At 40.7% G+C, this 20,108-nt stretch overlaps 2 protein-coding genes across 2 annotated transcripts; both read left to right on the plus strand.

Moving 5' to 3' along the window:
• The first annotated feature begins 417 nt into the window (after positions 1-417).
• On the plus strand, positions 418-4,763 carry LOC137608869 (arylsulfatase B-like). Its single transcript, XM_068335459.1, has 8 exons — positions 418-663; positions 1,167-1,353; positions 1,512-1,699; positions 2,141-2,348; positions 2,579-2,822; positions 3,088-3,143; positions 3,842-3,982; positions 4,398-4,763. The coding sequence occupies exons 1-8, from the start codon at positions 418-420 to the stop codon at positions 4,661-4,663; spliced, it is 1,536 nt and encodes a 511-aa protein (XP_068191560.1). The 3' UTR covers positions 4,664-4,763.
• A 7,703-nt stretch (positions 4,764-12,466) lies between these two features.
• On the plus strand, positions 12,467-19,505 carry LOC137608243 (arylsulfatase B-like). The gene is made up of 8 exons (XM_068334469.1): positions 12,467-12,967; positions 14,522-14,708; positions 14,815-14,996; positions 15,609-15,816; positions 16,455-16,698; positions 16,936-17,012; positions 18,589-18,696; positions 19,157-19,505. The coding sequence occupies exons 1-8, from the start codon at positions 12,722-12,724 to the stop codon at positions 19,420-19,422; spliced, it is 1,518 nt and encodes a 505-aa protein (XP_068190570.1). The 5' UTR covers positions 12,467-12,721; the 3' UTR covers positions 19,423-19,505.
• Positions 19,506-20,108: the final 603 nt, after the last annotated feature.

A 20,108-nucleotide genomic window follows, 5' to 3' on the forward strand; every position in this document is an offset into this window, starting at 1 on the left:
TCATGGTCACAATTTTGATCGTCCTAACATTTCAAATATTGAATGGATAGCTTTATAAGTTGTGAAAATCAGTACAGTAACTTTAATTAATTTACGAGTGTGTTCAGACCCTGTTGATCCTGACTGGCATTATTAGAAAATCTCTACACAGGTAAATAGAGTTCATAACTCCAGGAGTCTCATTGAAAGGTGGAGCACAGTTTCATAAACACGGATGTCAAGGATCAGTGTCTTAATAAAATATTTATTCCGTTGTGATTAAAAAATTAATGGGAAAAAACTAAAGCAAGATATGTCATATGAGCCTATTTGACTCCCTTTGGTGACATTTACCTTTCTGGACTTTTGTTTCCTTGTTTACTCTGTTTTATGATAAGCATAGTCTACACATCAATGGTTGAGTCATTTGAAAACAACATGTCTCTCCGACTGATCATAGCTGCTCTGTTCCTCATCTTCTCTGGAGTTTTAGCAGCTCGACAGCCTCACATCGTCTTCATCTTGGCTGATGACTTTGGTTGGAACGATGTCGGCTACCACGGGTCAGAGATCAGAACACCGAACCTGGACCAGCTCTCTGCTAATGGAGTCCGCCTGGAGAACTACTATGTTCAGCCCATCTGTACCCCATCCAGGAGCCAGCTCATGACCGGGAGATATCAGGTGAGGTTCACATTTTGTAATCCACTCATAAAGCAAATTTCTCCATTAAAAAAAATGCAAGAATTAACATTTCCCGGTGCAAGAAAATGAATTAAATGATATTTGACCCTCCTCTTGCCTGTATTCAGCTGTGATAGGCTCCATGACCCGCAAAGTGGAAAAAGTGATGTGGATGAGACAATTACTGCCGTCTCATCTATAAGAAGATGGATGGAGGGCTACTTATGAATGATTTGAAACATCACAGTGGTTTTAATTTATAATCATTGATTTAAGTATGCACTATTTGTATCCTAACTTCTTTTTTTTTAATGATCTTCATTGAATCAGTAAGAAAAAGATGTCATGATTTGATACGTTTGTCAGTGTGCACACAGAAACCATTAAAGCACAACACATACGGATGGATGTAAAAAAAAAAAGTCTTAAAATCCAGAAAAAGTGTTTCAAAAAAGAAATGCATTTTTAAATCCCTTTGCTGATCTTTGATTCATCTTCATCAGATCCACACAGGTTTGCAGCACAGTATCATCTGGCCCTGTCAGCCCAACTGTTTGCCTCTGGATGAGAAACTGCTGCCTCAGCTGTTGAAGGAGGTGGGATACTCCACACACATGGTGGGCAAATGGCACCTTGGAATGTACAAGAAGGAATGCCTGCCCACACGCCGGGGCTTTGACACGTACTTTGGTATATTTCTATGAGATTTAAGATTGTTTCATAGGACAACATTTCTACATTTAAAAAAAAATGCTTTAGTCCAATAATTGCTTTATTGGAATACATTTATAAATGTATACTTTTATATAAGCATTAATTCCTGTCATCTGCTCCCTGTGTTAATCCAGGTTACCTGACAGGCAGTGAGGATTATTACAGTCATGAACGCTGTACTGCCGTACCTGATGAGGGCGGGCACTGTGCGTTGGACCTGTGGGACGGAGAGGGAGTCGCCACCAACTACAGCGATGTCTATTCCACCGAGTTGTTCGCCCAGAAGTCCATCAGCATCATTAAAAAACACGAGTCAATGCAGGTAACATACACACACACACACACACACACACACACACACACACACACACACACACACACACACACACACACACACACACACACACACACACACACACACACACACACACACACACACACACACACACACACACACACACACCTGGTATGAATCAACCTTCAAACAGGAAACAAACCCAATCCAAACCTCACCTGCACATGGGGCCAAACACTCTCTTTGGTGATTCTTCTTCCAGATTTTTATCGACCGTTTTGCACAAACAGGAAATGATAAATTGTTCTGTATGTGTTTGGAGTTGCCTGATGATAATCTTCTCTACATTTGCATCACTTACATAGGATCTCCAGTAGAATACCCCTGCTTTGAAATGTATTCATAGAGAACTGTCTATCAGTAAGTTATAAAAATATGTCGTCACACATCTTTTTGTCCATCTTTCAGCCCCTCTTCCTTTACGTGGCTTTGCAATCAGTCCATGGTCCTCTTCAGGTGCCAGAGCGCTACCTAACCCCCTACAAGTTGATCACAGACCACAATAGGAGGGTGTACGCTGGCATGGTGGCAGCAATGGACGAGGCCGTGGGGAACATCACTCTGGCCATGAAGCAGCAGGGACTTTGGGACAACACGATCTTGGTGTTCTCAACAGGTGACGTACTGCATGTAAACACTGGACCAGAAGTCATTTTATAAATATTTAATCAAACATATTGAGGACCACGGATAACTTTGGGGCAAGACATTGCAAATACAGTGTAGTTAGACATCTGGCACAAATTTAAAAAAGCATAATATGGGACCTTTAATTAAATCTATCCCTCCACTTGTCATACAGATAATGGATGCAAGCCAGTATTGCTGTAATCTTCTGCCCCTCAGATAATGGAGGTGAGGTGATGGAGGGTGGCAGCAACTGGCCGCTACGAGGGAATAAGGGCACAATGTGGGAAGGAGGAGTCCGGGGAGTCGGATTCATCACCAGTCCACTTCTGCAGCAGCCCGGGACTGTTAGTCGTGAACTCATGCACATCTCTGATTGGCTCCCAACTTTAGTTAGCGTAGCAGGAGGGAGCACCAACGGCGCAAAGCCGTTGGATGGATTCGATATGTGGAATACAATCAGGTGAGCTGAGCTGTTGTACCATCAGCTCTTTACTGATGACGGCCTGTCCTCTCTGTGTGCTTCCTACTGATCCTTCCCCCATGTGTTTGCTTCTGCACTCTCGATCCAGGGTCTGTATCTCCTCGAGATTTTGCTTATTCAGTAACTCATTTGTTGTTGAACAAGTCCTTCCAACACTGTTTCCTCTCTTGGGCAAGAGATGTCATAATGTGTATGTGTGGGTTGAGTGTTCACATTAAGAGTTACACTGATTTTTATTTTACAGCAAAGGATTAAAATCTCCTCGTTTGGAGCTGCTGCACAACATCGACCCTCTCTTCGATCATCTATGTGAGTTCACATTTCACTGTACACAAAAAGTCTTTTCCCCTTCTCATTTGGTCTGTCAAATATTCACAGTAATAAGTGTCCCAATAAAATTAAATTCGCTTCACTTACAAAAAGTTTCAAATCTCAGAGTGTCCTCAAGGCCAGGGTTAGGATTAGGGGTTAGGATTAGGGCCTGTTTCATAAAGGCCACAAAGAAAGACAAATCACCGCCCCTCAACATGTATTGATGATATATTTGGATAAAACCTTGCAGCTGTGTTCACCAAAAGCATTTTTTTTCCAAAAACACCGACTTCTCTTGAATTTATTGCAGTAGAAACAAAGCATGTTTACCTTACGCTACAAATGCCAGTGGCGTAATGAGGCATTGGAAGTCTTTTCCATGCTACACGCTGCAGGTTTGGAATTTTATTTTTTTTTATCGGTCATCTGGAGTCTAAAAATGTTCAGCATTGTAAGAAATGCTGCTCTAGACTTTTTGTCCAGGTGTCCAATATCAGAGAAGGAGAGTTGGGAAGATAGCCACAAAAGCCACAAATACTTTATTGATCCCGCAAAACATAAGGACCCCGTGAGGTGGTCACTTGATAATAGCTCAGCCATTTTGTATCATTAAGTAGGCATCCGTAGAAATCATTTTGCAACCAGTGGCACTCTAATACTGTATCAGAATAAGCAGTTTTTTCAAATTGATCAGAAAGTTTGTCCTTTGTTCTCTGCAGGTAATTCTGAGATGGTTAACAATAGTGTTGGGTTCAAATCTCGCTTCAATGTGTCCATTCACGCAGCCATTCGATCTGAAAAGTGGAAGCTGCTCACTGGCCCCAAAGGTCAGTATTTTCCATCAAACACATTCATCTCTTATTTATGATCTGGTAGAATCAGTGATTTTATTCTTTTGTTGTATTGCCTTGAAGTCAGTTGGCTAGGGTAGGGGGGATATAGTGAGGAAAAAGATGGTGAAAGTGTCTGGTTCCGATGTGAAAATGAAAACATTACCTCACCTTAGATAGAGATTCATTGTCAGCGGTAGTTCTTGAAGATGAGGTCAGATCTCATTCTCCACCCTGAGTACTAGAACTACTTGCACCTTCTCTTTAATTTGTGGAATTTTTATGGTTGATTTCCTTCTTTGATTTTGCTGGTGACTGCTACTAACTTCTTTTTAGATTTTTAGTCATACTAGTAATATGTCATCAAGCCAACTTTAAGAATACCTGACATTGTTCATTTAATTTCCACCAGGTTGTAGTGCTTGGTACTCTCGACCTGGCCAGAGCCACTCTGAGTCAAGTCCTTCAGAGAATCAGCAGCTGAAGACTGTGATGCTGTTTGACATAGAAAATGATCCACGGGAGACAAAAGATGTATCTGCTCAGCATCCTGTTGTTGTGAAGAATCTCCTCAAGAGGCTCAAATTCCACCAAAAACGTGCTGTGCCAATTAATTTCCCTCATGCTGACCCCAAATGTATCACAAGTCCCGATGGAGCCTGGGGACCCTGGGCTTAGACGACGACAAGGATAAAGCTTTGTTTATGGGGATCACAGGAACAGGAATTTCTATTATAGAGAGGTGTGACATGTGTGTGTGAGTTTTATTCTACGTATTTGCATATCCATATTGTTTAAAGGGGTGAAATGTGATGATCAAATTTACCTGTTCTATAAATCACAAATTACTTAATAAAGAAACATTTGCATGTGGCTGCTTCTGAGTGCCCTTTTTTAAACTTAGTTAATTACTAGTGCTTTTGTTTTAGGAATACATTTTAGCTGTTAATGAGCTGGTGTTGCATTTTTTGTACTGTATTTAAGAATTTAAGAATTTTTTTTATGAACAGATGGTCCTCAAGATACAAGCATTGTTAGATATGAACAAACACATGTCGCCATATCCAATTACTGTAGTTCCCCTTTCTGCCACAACCTCCGCCGAGCAGCACTGCTGTGTTTGTGCATCTCCAACACTCATCTCCCTGAGTTTGTTCTTTTATGTTTCTCTGTAAGCATCTCAGCGCATCAGGCTTCTTACCTTCTTGGACACTTTTTACTAAAGCGTCAAGATGCATGGCTTCACTGCATCACGGATTTTTAGTACATGATACCATGCGCGCATGCTATTGGCTGACAGCATCCGTGTGTGCGCTGCATTCCGAGACTCAAGGTTCCTCCTGCAACTTTTCTTTAATACAATATTTTAAACAGTCTATAAGAGTGTGGGAAAAGGTAATACAAATATAAGGTGGTATGGGGAGGGTTCATAAACGTTTTACGGTAAATAATGCTTTGCTTTGGGAGAGTAATTGGTGTTTTTGATATCACGAATGTATCTTAATGTTTACAGGTCAACCGAGTGACTTGAGTGTCGAAATTTTAAAATTAAACGATGCATTTTATCATCTTCATTATGAATTGAAAGAATTGACAGTATTTATACATCAATTAGTCAAGGAAATGAAATTCTGGCAAATACGTACGAAGATCATTTTGTAAATCTGTTTTTTAAAAACTCATTTGTATGTACATTGGTTTGTTTTAATACCCTGATAATTAAAGTTGTGCACTTGTTGCCTTGATTTAAGTTTTTTATCTACTCTCATCAGAGACTCTCAGTTTTATTTTTATTCTGACTTGAGGACCAACAAAGCCACGGTTTGACCGAGTCGGTACCCAGAGGATGAGTATGATAATAACAAATAAAATTTATCATTGCCAAAATTTTGATTATCTGAAGGTTTCTGATGGAGAATGAATTGTGTTATAAATTGTAAAAATCAAAACCGTAATTAACTTTAATTGACTTGTAAGTGTGTTCAGTCCGTGATGATCCCAACTGGCCTGACCAGAGGCCTGTAAAACTTAATGAACCTAGCCGGTCTTCCTCTTACTTATCTGGCTTCACTTACACCTGCTCCGGAGCAGGTTAGGTGTTCAGCATAGGTTACCGCGACAACGTAGCCCGATAGGCAGTCAGCCACCTTTATGGTTCTGAAAAGCCAGGGTTAAACCTGAAGTTATCTCGCTAAGCCGTAATCCAGCTTTATGGTACAGTTCTCAGAAAACCTCTACAAAGACAAGCACAGTTCACAACTCCAGCTGTCTCATTAAAAGGTGGGGCACAGATCCACAAACATACAAACACGGATACGAAAGATCCTTGTCTGGATCAAATATTTATTCTGTTGTCACTAAACATAACTGTAGACATCTAAGTTACATCTGTCAACGCATTAACACTTCAAAGTCAAAGTCAAAGTCAACTTTATTGTCAGATGCACCATACATGCACAGCATACAGCACAGATGAAATTACAGCCCTCTCAGACCCACAGGCAGTTAAAAACAAAGACGAAAGGACCGCTATAGTGGGAGAAAAAGGACGCGCTCGTTTGTACGCGCCACCATCCTATCCTATCCCAAATAGGTTTGTTGCGGTGGAACCCAACAGAACCCAATAGAACCCTCCAGAGCAAGCACAAGCGACAGGAAAAACTCCTTCACTGAGGAAGAAACAGGGCTTGAATCATTTGAAAACAGCATGTCTCTCCAACTCATCATAGCTGCTCTGTTCCTCATCTTCTCTGGAGTTTTAGCAGCTCGACAGCCTCACATCGTCTTCATCTTGGCTGATGACTTCGGTTGGAACGATGTCGGCTACCACGGGTCAGAGATCAGAACACCGAACCTGGACCAGCTCTCTGCTAATGGAGTCCACCTGGAGAACTACTATGTTCAGCCCAACTGTACCCCATCCAGGAGCCAGCTCATGACCGGGAGATATCAGGTGAGGTTCACATAACTCGAAAAAGCAAATTTCTCTAAATGCAAGAATTGACAAGTCTGAATCCCAGAAAATTCACAACAGGTAGTCCTCACCCTACAAACACAATTGTTTCTGAAAGGTTATTTGTAAGTCGATTGTAAATTGAGGTTTTTTAAATTTTAATCTATAATCACCATTGAGGTAATTAAAATTCCATTAACACTCTAAATATGAAATTTAGCTCCTACAAGGGGACACCCCCCGTCAATAATCTAAGAAGAATATGAATAACCAGGCAGGTTGTGACACCGTTTTCTTACAGGGAGCCTATAGTGTCTATCGCTGGCTCTAACTTTCAACCTGACCTGAACTGACAGCAGTCTTGATGCTGGTGAACGTCCCCATGGACAGAACTAAATCATAAAAAAATAAAAATGAAGATGTCTTGACCCAACATATTTGTCCGTGTGTTGACACAGAAACTACACAGGCTGCATTCAAAGTGCAGGCTGGCCGTCCACTCTGTTTTTCATAAGTGTCCAAATGCAATTGTGCACTGTTCAGAAAGGGCCATATTGTTAGCCGATCTTACAGGTTGCCACAGAAATGTCTGAACGCAGCATTACTGTGTGACTCACATTGTCATTGTCACATTACAAAAATATCATACACAGGTGTATACACACACACATACACACACACACTGCATGCTGCTGATTCTGTGAAACCGAATGGGGTTTGTTAAAAAAATTATAATAATACTGAGTTCAATTAGTGAGGTTGCGCCCTGCACCCTGCAGCCCAACTAGAAAAAGAAAGATGTTGAACAGGCTTAGCAACAGGTTTAAGAATCAAATAAACTGAGGCTGCATATGCTAGCTGTGCATTTGTCCTTGAAAAAAAGAGTACATACAGTATGTGTCGTTCGAGGCATTGTACCGCAGAAGAGTATTCTTTGATTAAGAAGTAAATGAAAGAAGGGAAAACCTACAAAGAGGTGCAACGAATTATAGTGTGCCCACATGTTTAAGAGCTAAACTGATTTCTATTTTACAGCAAAGGATTAAAATCTCCTCATTTGGAGCTGCTGCACAACATCGACTCGCTCTTCAAAAATCCATGTGAGTTCACATTTCAGTGTACTCGAAAACTGGGATTATTACCACAAAAGTCACAAATAAGTTTCCTTGCCCACCCAAAAAATCTCATGAACCTGCAGGTCTGTCCTCTCTCCTTATGTCCCTCAGCTTTTCCTCCATCCACAACCAGAGTAAGAATTTTGCTCCTGTCATTTGGAGGCCTTGTTTTTGTGGTAATGCTGCCACAACAAGGAACAAGTAGCTAAGATTTCAAGACATGCACTGACCTTTGGTGCTAGTCGGCTATTTTATGTAATTAAGTAGGCATAGAAATAATTTTGTATCCACTGGTAGTCTAATATCATAATAAGGAGTTTTTTTCAAATTGATCTGAAAGTTTGTCCTTTGTTCTCTGCAGGTACTGATGAGATGGTCAACGATGGCTCTTGGGTCAAATCTGGCTTCGATGTGTCCATTCACGCAGCCATTCGATCTACAAAGTGGAAGCTGCTAACTGGCCCCAAAGGTCAGTATTTTCCATCAAACATATTCATCTCTTGATTTTATTGTTTTGTTGTATTGCCTTGAAGTCAGTTAGGGGGATAGAGTGAATAAAAAAACGTGGTGAAAGTGTCTGGTTCTGATGTGAAATTGAAAACATTACCTCACCTTAGATAGAGATTCATTGTCAGCGGTAGTTCTTGAAGATGACGTCAGATCTCCTTCTCCACCTTGAGTTCTAGAACTACTTGCACCTTCTCTCTAATTTTCAGAATTTTCATTGTTGGTTTTTGCTTCCGACTACTACTAGTTGCTTTTCAAATATCCAGATTTGTAGTCATAAAGCCAACTTTAAGAATACCAACATTGTTCATGTAATTTCGACCAGGTTGTAGTGCTTGGTACTCTCGACCTGGCCAGAGCAACTCTGAGTCAAGTCCTTCAGAGAATCAACAGCTGAAGACTGTGATGCTGTTTGACATACAAAATGATCTACGTGAGACAAAAGATGTATCTGCTCAGCATCCTGACGTTGTGAAGGATCTCCTCAAAAGGCTCAGGTTGCACCAAAATCGTGCTGTGCCAATTAATTTCCCTCATGCTGACCCCAAATGTAACTCAGGTCCCAATGCCTGGGGACCCTGGGCTTAGAATTGGTAGTGTGCAGGCTGATGAATGGTGTCCCGTGTCTTTTGGACTCATTCAGCAAAAAAATAAAAATAAAAATTGAAATAATAAAAATCACAGAACATACACAGACATAAAATGACACTCTTTGAATTCCCAAATAATTATTATGAAATTTTAAAATATGCTATGTAGTTATAATGGTTTATCACCGTTTTTCAAGGGCTGAAAATTTATTCTCTCCCCATCTCTTCATCCTCTACACCACGGATTTTCAGTTAAGTTGAATACACGCCCCACACAGAAATTTTCAGATGACGCTGCCACTGTGGCATGTGTCAGGGAGGGTGAGGAAGAGGAAGGGATTTTTTGGAGTGGTGTCAGGGAACAAGCTCCAGCTGAACATCCCCCAGACGAAGGAGATGGTCCTGGATTTTCGGCGGGCACCTATCTCGGCACAGTCAGTGGCCTTCGAGGGGCAAAGAGGTGGAGGTTATAGAGACCTACAAATACCTGGGACTGCAGCTGGATAATAGACTGGACTGGACTAGCAACTTGGACTGTGTTTACAAGAAGGGGCAGAGTAGGATGTACTTCCTGAGGAGGATGGCCTTCTTCAACATCTGCTCCGAGCTCTTTCAGATGTTCTGAAAGAGCTCGGAAAGAGCTCTGTGCTGTTTTACATCATTGCGTGTTGGGGAGGTGATGCCAGGATGAGGGAACGCCTGAACAGACTCATCAACAGGGCTGGTTTTGTGGTCGGTCAGGGTCTGGACTCCGTGGAGACAGTTCTGTAGAGGAGGACCATGTCCAAGTTCAGAGCAGTCCTGGGGAACACCAGCCACCACCTTTACATCTAGATCAGAAAGGTCATCGACTTGCGGTTGAGTGTGGGGGAGGTGATGGACTGATGATGGACTGGAGATTTTCTCTTGTTCTTAAACCCTACCTGTACATTCCTACGAGCCATGTTTATCTAATGTGACTGTTCTGTTTCCTGTCTGTGATAACTGTAATTTTGTATAATGTTTGTTGTATGATTGTATTTGTATTCAGCAAAGGAAAATTATTTCTCCTCGGGATGATTAAAGTATTCTTCATCTTCATCGTCATCTTCAGAATTTGAGTATAGAATATAGAGTAATAGTTTAGCACTAAAAAGGAAAATTATATAATCCGTCGTTACTCATAGTTAATGTGTTCCAGGACCACCAGAAAAAAACAAAATTCCGTGATATAGTGACGAACTATTTATTTTATTATTTATGGTAATTTATACTGATACTAAACCACTTTATATCTTTATTATTTTTGTATTAAAGAAAACTATATTTAATACACAGAAATGTGCTGTGTTCTGTGAGTCTCAGAACGCAGCACACTCACACATGCTGTCAGCCAATAGCATATGCGTATGGTATCACGTGACTACCTACTAAAAAATCTGTGATGCCACATACTGATGTTTTCCGTCGTAATTACTTTACAGGCGGCACGGTGGCGCAGTGGTTAGCGCTGCCGCCTCACAACACGGCGGACCCGGGTTCAAGTCCCGCTCTGTGCGGAGTTCGCATGCTCTCCCCGTGTCTTCGTGGGTTTTCTCCGGGTTCTCCGGCTTCCTCCCACCTCCAAAAGCATGCGCTTCAGGTTGATTGGCCGGTCCCAAATTGACCATAGGAGTGTGTGTGTGAATGATTGTTTGTTTCTATGTGGCTCCGCGGTGCACTGGCGTCGTGCCCGGAGTGTCCCCCGCCTCACGCCCTGAGACTGCCGGGATAGGCGCCGGCTCCCCCGCGACTTGTGTTTGCGGATTAAGCGGGTTAGAAGATGAATGAATGAATTACTTTACAATGGATCCAACCAAAGAGAGATCCCAAGTCTGGGAACATTTGGAACTGGTGCCGCCAAACAAAGTAGATTTTAATTTTCTAAGAAACTTATTTTCAGGCTCTTCCCTATAATAATATATAATAATAATAATATAATAATAATAATAATATAATATAATAATAATATAATAATAATAATATATAGGAAATTGTTTTATGATCCACCTTTGCAAGCAAGGATTAACACATTGAATTAGATTATATTCGATTTTATTCATAAAATAAATGCAATACAGCAAACGTCAAAGCGCTGTTTTCTGGGCTCATCGACCGTTGTGTGGTCGCAGTATAGACATCCCGCCAAAGAGGGCGTCCACATTCTCAATGAATGGGGCGGAGAGTAATGAAACAGTTTGCGGCACAATTGTTGCAACTGGTTCGAAGCCCCACGGGGCGCCATTCAGACATCACTAGCAGAGACTGATACACGTGTAAAAATCAACAGATGTATTGCTCAGGCTAAACAAAAACGCAAGTGAGCAAGCTGAGCAAAAATCCAAAAACATATAAAAGAACTGGCAGCTGAGAGAAACACTAGACGCTCCCATCACTGTAACAGGACGGAATAGTCTGGCACCCTCTTAGGGAAAATCCAGGCCTTTTGAGATGAGGCTGATGAGTAGAGTGGGACTGGTGGGCCTCTATAGCTGCTAGGCACCAGCCACACCCTCATCCTCCCAGCAGACCACTCAAAAAACTCAAAGAACTCAAAGAACAAAACATTCTTAATCTGGATGACCATTGCAATCTGCAATTCTGCAGTCTGGAGTATTTAGTTTTGTAAATATAACTGTAAATTTCTGATGATATGATATATGTTAATATGTTTACAATATGTGAATATGTATATTTCATATGTTGCATATGTATGTATATTATTTAAGTATTTATGTATGATCCCCCCTTCCCCGCTGCCACAATCACACAAATTTCCCCACTGTGGGACAATATAGGATTATTATTATTATTATTATTATTATTATTATTATTATTATCATTATCATTATCATTATCATTATCATTATCATTATCATTATCATTATTATTATTATTGTCTCCTGACTGCTTAACCTGTCAGGAGACGATGAGCTTTGTACAATAACAGACCCGCCGAGCATACCAAAAGAACAGAACCTTCACACCTCCTCCACTGTTCTACCTGTTTCCTTGACATGATGGCAGGATGACTTGTATAAATAAAAAACATCATAGACCTGAATTATAGAGAAAAACAAAGCAGTTGCCAACATAAAATGGTATTGTGTATCATCATGTCCAAATTACAGCTACAAGCTGTTCTCTCACTCATTCATTTGTCTCTTTTTAAAAAATAGTGAACATTATGTCTCTTCAACCATCAGAAACAAAAACATGATAGATTTTAAGTGATGTGAAACACTTTGCATTCAAACATTAAACACTATAATTTTTTTTTTGCAGCTACAGGTAACCTGCTGCCTGTTAGAATTGTCCAGCCAGCAGTCCTGCATTCTTTTGTTTTTAGCTATGGGAGTGGAGTGTTTTGTATTATTGACGTAGGTGGTTGTGTCTGTTATTTCTCACGACTGGGTTCACCTTAAATATCTGCGATTATAACCCTTCAGTGGAGGCATACACTTTAATGACTGATCTCAACCCGAGAGATTGTTGTCTTTTTTGTTTAATTTTGTGACAAACTAGTCATTTGTGGAATAAACAAGAAAACAGCATGGCTCTCCAGCTGATCGTAGTTGCTCTGTTTTTCAGTTCTCCTGGAGTTTTAGCGGCACAACAGCCTCACATCGTCTTCATCTTGGCTGATGACTTCGGCTGGAACGATGTCGGCTACCACGGGTCAGAGATCAGAACACCGAACCTGGACCAGCTCTCTGCTAAAGGAGTCCGCCTGGAGAACTACTATGTTCAGCCCATCTGTACCCCATCCAGGAGCCAGCTCATGACCGGGAGATATCAGGTGAGACCTTATTCCTCAAGACCTTACCAGATGTGTTTGGATGTAGTGACAGATATCATAATGTACATTCTACTCCATTCCATTAATCTTGGACAGTTGGTAATAAAGCATACATTTCCTCCTGCAGTGAAATAACTCTCAGTTCTCCATCCGGCTTGATTGGCCGCGTTGTGTCTGTCCTAATCCTACAAGGCTGCTATAGATGTACTTGAACTCACAGATGTAGTTACTTATATTACATATGGTATGGAAAACAAACATGTGAAAATGTACCCTGACAGTAAATCATGAGTCAGTCCATCTAGTAACAAGTAAGCAAGCATGCAATTAATCAACTTTTATTTTTAGAGTGCTTAATCACATTAGCAGGCATTTTGAATACCTTTTACAGACAGAAAAAGCCAACAGAACCCTACAGAGCAAGTATAAGTGACAGTGATGGGGAAAAAGTCCTTAGTTGAGGATAAAAATCCGAAAAGAACCTGGAGTCTGGAGGGCGGCCTTCCGGCCTGACTGGTTGGGTGGAAAAATAATATAATGTGGGTAGGAACAGGGCAAGAGAAAGAGAGAGAGTGGCAGATAGCCAGATAGTTGGTGTCTGAATTTAGACCCAGCGGCTGAGGTGAGGACGTGGTGCGAGGACTTTCAGGTTGCATTCATTGACTCCTAAGTTATTGACTTTTATACTTGCTCCCCACTTGTCAAGGAGAAGCACATGGCAGTATCTTGCAAGCATGTGAAAGTTCAATGTTCTATGAATAAGACAAAAAAAGAAAGAGAATTTGCTATTGTTTGTTAGGTAAAAACATCTAAAACGTGATAGTGCTTAACAGAACAAAATAGGTCCTGTAGCTTGATCTCAACTTAATCACAGAACTGCATTTGATTCTCATTGTGGTGAGGTAAAGCAATGAACAAACCAACAGAAGTGATCATAGGGAGAGAACACAATATTTAAGGTCTAATAGAGAAAAAAGACAGAAGGATAAACTGTCTGTAGCTCTCCTCGACACTAATCATCAATGCAAAATCTCCTACATGACAAAGGTACAAAGATCAATATACCATTTTGTTGCATAAACTCATGGGTTGGTATAATTGCCATCAGGGATTTTCTGATCTGCACTTTGTCTTAACTTTCACCAAGAACCTCTGCCATGGGAGACCATACCAGAAATTACAATTGCACATTGGCCCAAACAACACAGTTCCTAGGATGTTTATGGTAGTCTAACCCCTCCACCATGGTAAGGGGGCAGTTAATGGAGGGGAAGTTATGCTCGCGAAAAAAGAACATGAAAACCTGTTAACAACTTCTTAATTAAATCAGTCTTAAAGTCATAGATTTGATTCCCATGTTTGATTAGGCAAAACTTTTTATGTCGGATGCCCTACCTTACACAACCCTTTGTATTTATCTGGACTTGGGACCGGCACAATAAGACACTGGCTTGTGCCCTTTTGTGGCTACATTCGATTAATTAAATCAGCAATCAACAAAAAATAAAATATTCTGGTTCTGGTCCATCTTGTGTTTTTTTCTGTCCTCCTCAGATCCACACAGGTTTGCAGCACAGTATTATACATGAATGCCAACCTTACTGTTTGCCTCTGGATGAGAAACTGTTGCCTCAGCTGTTGAAAGAGACGGGGTACGCCACACACATGGTGGGCAAATGGCACCTGGGCATGTACAAGAAGGAATGTCTGCCCACACGCCGGGGCTTTGACACGTACTTTGGTATATTTCTTTGACATATAAGATTGTTTTATAGGACAACATTTCTAAAATTACACATTTACTGTATATATGAATGAATTCCTGTCATCTTCCTGTGTTGCTGCAGGTTACTTGGCAGGCCATGAGGATTATTACAGTCATATATGGTGTTTACCTGGTCAGGGTAAGCACTGTGTGTTGGACTTGCGAGACGGAGAGGAAGTTGCCTCCAATTACAGCGAAGTCTATTCCACCGAGCTATTCGCCCAGAAGACCATCAGTATCATTGAAAACCACAAGTCAACCCAGGTGACACACACACACCTACACCTACACCTACACACACACACACACACACACACACACACACACACACACACACACACACACACACACACACAAACAGTGTCACAACATTTTAGTTTGAATCAACCTTCAAACTAAAACAGGAAATACACCCAAACCTCAACTGCATCTGAGGCCATAGCTGTCTTTGGTGATTCTTCGCTTTACTTATTCATTTTATTTATTTTTATTTTGTATACTTTAATAACCCTGAAGGGAAATTAGAGGCTCAATCTAGCACATGGTTAGTTTAATCACAATGAGCAACTTTTAAAGAGGACGGCGCCTTGCTCAAGGGCGCCTCAGCAGTGCTCGCTTTAGAGCGTGAGCTGACAGTGTGTAAGATTTCAACAATTCATTGCAAACACACTGACACTGCCAGTGAAAGCGAGACTGCAACCTTCATAAAGACAATGAATTGTATTCTACATGTTTGGGGTTGCCTGATGATAATTTTCTCTACAATTGCATCGCGTAAGTAGGATCTCCAGCAGAATACCTGTGCTTTGAAATGTATTCATAGAGAACTGTCTATCAATAAGTGAGACTTAACACATGTTTGTGTTCATCTTTCAGCCAATCTTTCTTTACGTGGCTTTGCAGTCAGTCCATGCCCCTCTTCAGGTGCCAGAGCGCTACCTAACCCCCTACAAGTTTATCACAGACAACAATCGGCGGGTGTACGCTGGCATGGTGGCAGCCATGGACGAGACTGTTGGTGACATCACTGTGGCTTTGAAGCAGCACGGACTTTGGGACAACACAATTCTGGTGTTCTCAACAGGTAACATCGTGGGATGTAATTAAAGGCAAAAATAAATAAATAAATATTGAGTGAAAAGCAAAAGTGAAAATAAACTGTATTACATCTTTCTTTATTTCTAAAACTTTTTTTAAATGACTACAAGCCTTCAAAATTTTGATAAAACTAATATACAATTTTACCCTTTTTTTTCTTTTTACCTAAACAGTTATGATGTTATTAATAAAAACACTAAAAATTAACAGTTTGTTTTGTTTTTATATTGTGCTATTGGCAAAACTCAATCCTTGCATACACTTCTACTGTAGATTCTCATTATTTTTGTGATGCATAAACGTCATGTTGGGAAACGCAAATTTTTGTTGAAGCGCATCCCAGGGATGCACTACTACCTTGAGGTAATATGAACTCTGCATATTTAATTCATTTTACCTAACAGGGCAACTTTAATGACTTCTTTGTCTCTTTTTAATACGACACAGCAGATACATAGTAATTCATTCTTGTTCCCAACAATTTGCAGCCCTATAAACTATTTCTTTCTGTATTTATTTACCTTACCCAATCAAGCTTGTAAAACCTTTCCAGAGTTAACCTACAATGAAATCTGTCTCACTTGAATCATATTTTCTTCATTGCTATGAACTTTTTTCTCTCAGATAATGGAGGTCAGATTATAAATGGTGGCAGCAACTGGCCGCTGCGGGGGAATAAGGGCGGAATGTGGGAAGGAGGAGTCCGGGGAGTCGGCTTTGTCACCAGCCCGCTACTGCAGTCACCCGGGACCATCAGCCGTGAACTCATCCACATCTCTGATTGGCTCCCAACTTTAGTGGGCGTAGCAGGAGGGAGCATCAGCGGCACAAAGTTACTGGATGGATTTAATGTGTGGGACACAATCAGGTGAACTGAGCTGTTGCACTTTTGAGTTTACAGTATGACTGACACCAGGTCTTTAGTCATGACAACCTGTTACCTCCTTGTGCTTCTTCCCGATCATATATGATTTCCTACTGAACAGCAACTAGCTGCTTTAGATAAATATTTTCCAGTAGATTGACCAGTGAATCAAGCATCGTGGTGTCTATGTGTCATTTGTGTATCCCCAGGAGTTACATTGGGGGTTTTTTTGTCTTACAGCAAAGGAGATTCCTCACCCAGGGAGGAACTACTACACAACATCGACCCTCTCGCACATGAGTACTCTACTCCTCAATGTAAGTTCAACTTTCAATGCACGCAGAAGATAGCTTTTTAAGTGTCTTCACAGTAGGTAAGAAACTGTTCCACCTTGTGTAAGCATCACCACTCCCATCCAGACCTGTGAAAATTCTGCCTTGTTTCTTGATATACTGTATGTTCTTGTGAAAAATTTTCTGGCATAATCAACACCGTATTTGGAATCTAAAAGCAAAAAAAAAAAAAGCAAAGTAATAATAACAATGTATGGAAGAGGGAACACAACCTCATACCTAAAACTAAAATGGGAACAAGAACTAGGTATAGTAACAACGAAAGCAGCAGCAGCAACAACAACAACAACAACAATAATAATATATTTGTAATGCACTTTATATTGATAAGCTCCTTCAGATAATTAGGAGCAGTGACGTGGAGACACTGATGAGTGAGACAACAGATTTTGTATTGGATTCTGAGTGAGACAGGAAGCCATTGAAGTGACTTAAGAACAGATAAGATGAGGTCAAATTTTTTACACTTTCGACAGGATCCAAACAGCACAGTTTTGAATGTATTTGAGCTTCTGGATGTTTTTCTGGGGATCAAAACAAAAAAAGGCATTGCAGTAGTTCAGCCTGGGGGAGATAAAGGCGTGGATCAACTTTTCTGCATCTGGGAGAGTGAGGGGCAGAATTTTGAAAAATTTCTAAAGTGGTAGAAGTGGGCTTGCATTTTAATGTTACACACTCAACAGGACAGTATCAAGGCAAGGGCAGCAGAGACAAATTACCGGTAAATTTGTTTCAATATACCACAGCTATGCCTCTACCACCACAGCCAGTGCTGCTGGTTTTGTCCAAGTAGTTGTAGCCATGTCTGTGGGTCATGAATGAAAGAGGACAATCTATTCAGTGATTGCATGTTTAAAAGTTCAACTTTGGCTTTTGTTGAGGTGGTGTGGTATTGTAGGGGTCAGAGAATGGTGAAATCTACTCACCGTTTTTTGTCATGCTTGCTCCGTGATGATCTTAGTGTTTCCAATGAGAGAAAATCCAGAAGTGGCAGCGCCTTGATGACGTGTCCGATATACAACAAACATCCAGATAGAAGGAATGTGTTGACCATGGTCTTCTTCTTCTTTTTCCTTCATGTCCTCATCTAACCCTGTCTTCTGCATCCTCTTGTCTCACACCAACTACCTTCATGTCCTCTTTCACTACATCCATAAACCTCCTCTTTGGTCTTCCTCTAGGCCTCCTGCCTGGCAGTTCAAAACTCAGCATCCTTCTACCAATATATTCACTATCTCTCCTCTGGACATGTCCAAACCATCTCATTCTGGCCTCTCTGACTTTATCTCCAAAACCCCTAACATGTGTTGTCCCTCTGATGTACTCATTCCTGATCCTATCCTTCCTGGTCACTCCCAAAGAGAACCTCAGTATATTCATCTCTGAAGAATGAGGATTCAAGTCAATACTTGGTGATTTTAGATATACAGATATAGAGAACTTTATTAATACCTTGGGAAAACTTCCTCAGGGAAATTAATATGGGGCTTAATGGAATTTTAAATAGTTTTTCATTCATTCATAATCTTGTTCTCTGCAGGCGATGATGAGGTAGTCCATGATGACTCTTGGGTTGATTTTGGTTTCGATGTGTCCATTCAAGCAGCCATTCGATTCTCAAAGTGGAAGCTGCTCACTGGCCCCAAAGGTCAGTATTTTCCATCGACTGTCATGACATGTTTAATCTGAGGGAAGCTGAAAGTCAAACACATTCATCTCTTATTTCTGATCTGGAATAACCAGTAATTTTATTGTTGCCGTTAGAATAAGAAAAATGGCGAAAGTGACGTATTGTGATGCAAAATTAAAAAACATGGCCTCTTCTTTGAAGATTTCTCATTGATTAACATCAGATAGGGTTTCTTGGGCTGTGGCTGATGATGAAAATAAGAAGTTCCGATATTTGTGTTTCACTTTTCTGCTCCTTTGCTGCTTTTAAAATTTCCAGGTTGTCCAATTCACTGAATATGTCACAAAGACAACTTACTTTGAAATAAAATGTTTCTTCTTCTGATCCTGAAAAAGTGTTCTACCTCCCTTGGAATTGTAGCCCAGTGCTCGATGCAAATGTGTTAAGTTGTTGCTGACGTTCATCTAATTTCCACCAGGTTGTAGTGCTTGGCACAGTCGACCTGACCAGAGCACCTCTGAGTCAAGTCCTTCTTTCAAGCGACATCTGAAGACTGTGATGCTGTTTGACATAGAAAATGATCCACGGGAGACAAAAGATGTATCTGCTCAGCATCCTGATGTTGTGAAAGATCTTCTCATGAGGCTCAAGTTCCACCAAGACAGTGCTGTGCCAATTAATTTCCCTCATGATGACCCCAAATGTAAACCAGGTCCTGATGAAGCCTGGGGACCCTGGGCTTAGCCGACGTTATATCGATGGTGCGTTGTTTACGTGAATTACAGCAACAGGATGATTTTTTTTTTTTTTGCACTCAGATTAACAGATTCTGCCCTTGTCAATGTCCAATTGGACTACATCTACTGTTCAGAGGTCACAGTCTATAGAATTTTTGACGCATGTAGCTGGGCAGAAACAAATGCTGTTTCCTGTGACCGATTCAGTTTTATTGTATGCAATAAATTTTAATATTGAGAATTCTGGAAGACTGAAATGTTTTCTTTGAATAATGTCTAATAATACTAATAATACCTAAAAATACCACCTTTTCTTAGGCAGAGTGGGTACCTTTATTGGCTCAAAAACGCAATAGTCTGAGTCAAAAAAATGAACAAAACAAAGAACAAGCACTCGGAGAGCAGAAACCTCTGTCAAGGACACATTTGGAAGGGTTTGTAGAAGATGATCCTAAGTTTTGATAAATGTCTACTTCTCCTTTCAGCTTTTCCCTTCAGGGGTCGCCTCAGCAAATGAGTGTCCTCCATCTAACCCTGTCTTCTGCATCCTCTTCTCTCACACCAACTACCTTCATGTCCTCTTTCACTACATCCATAAACCTCCTCTTTGGTCTTCTTCTAGGTCTGCTTGGCAGTTCAAAACTCAGCATCCTTCTACCAATATATTCACTATCTCTCCTCTGGACATGTCCA

The sequence above is a fragment of the Antennarius striatus genome, chromosome 15, assembly GCF_040054535.1.
Source record: "Antennarius striatus isolate MH-2024 chromosome 15, ASM4005453v1, whole genome shotgun sequence".
NCBI classification, from domain to species: domain Eukaryota; kingdom Metazoa; phylum Chordata; class Actinopteri; order Lophiiformes; family Antennariidae; genus Antennarius; species Antennarius striatus.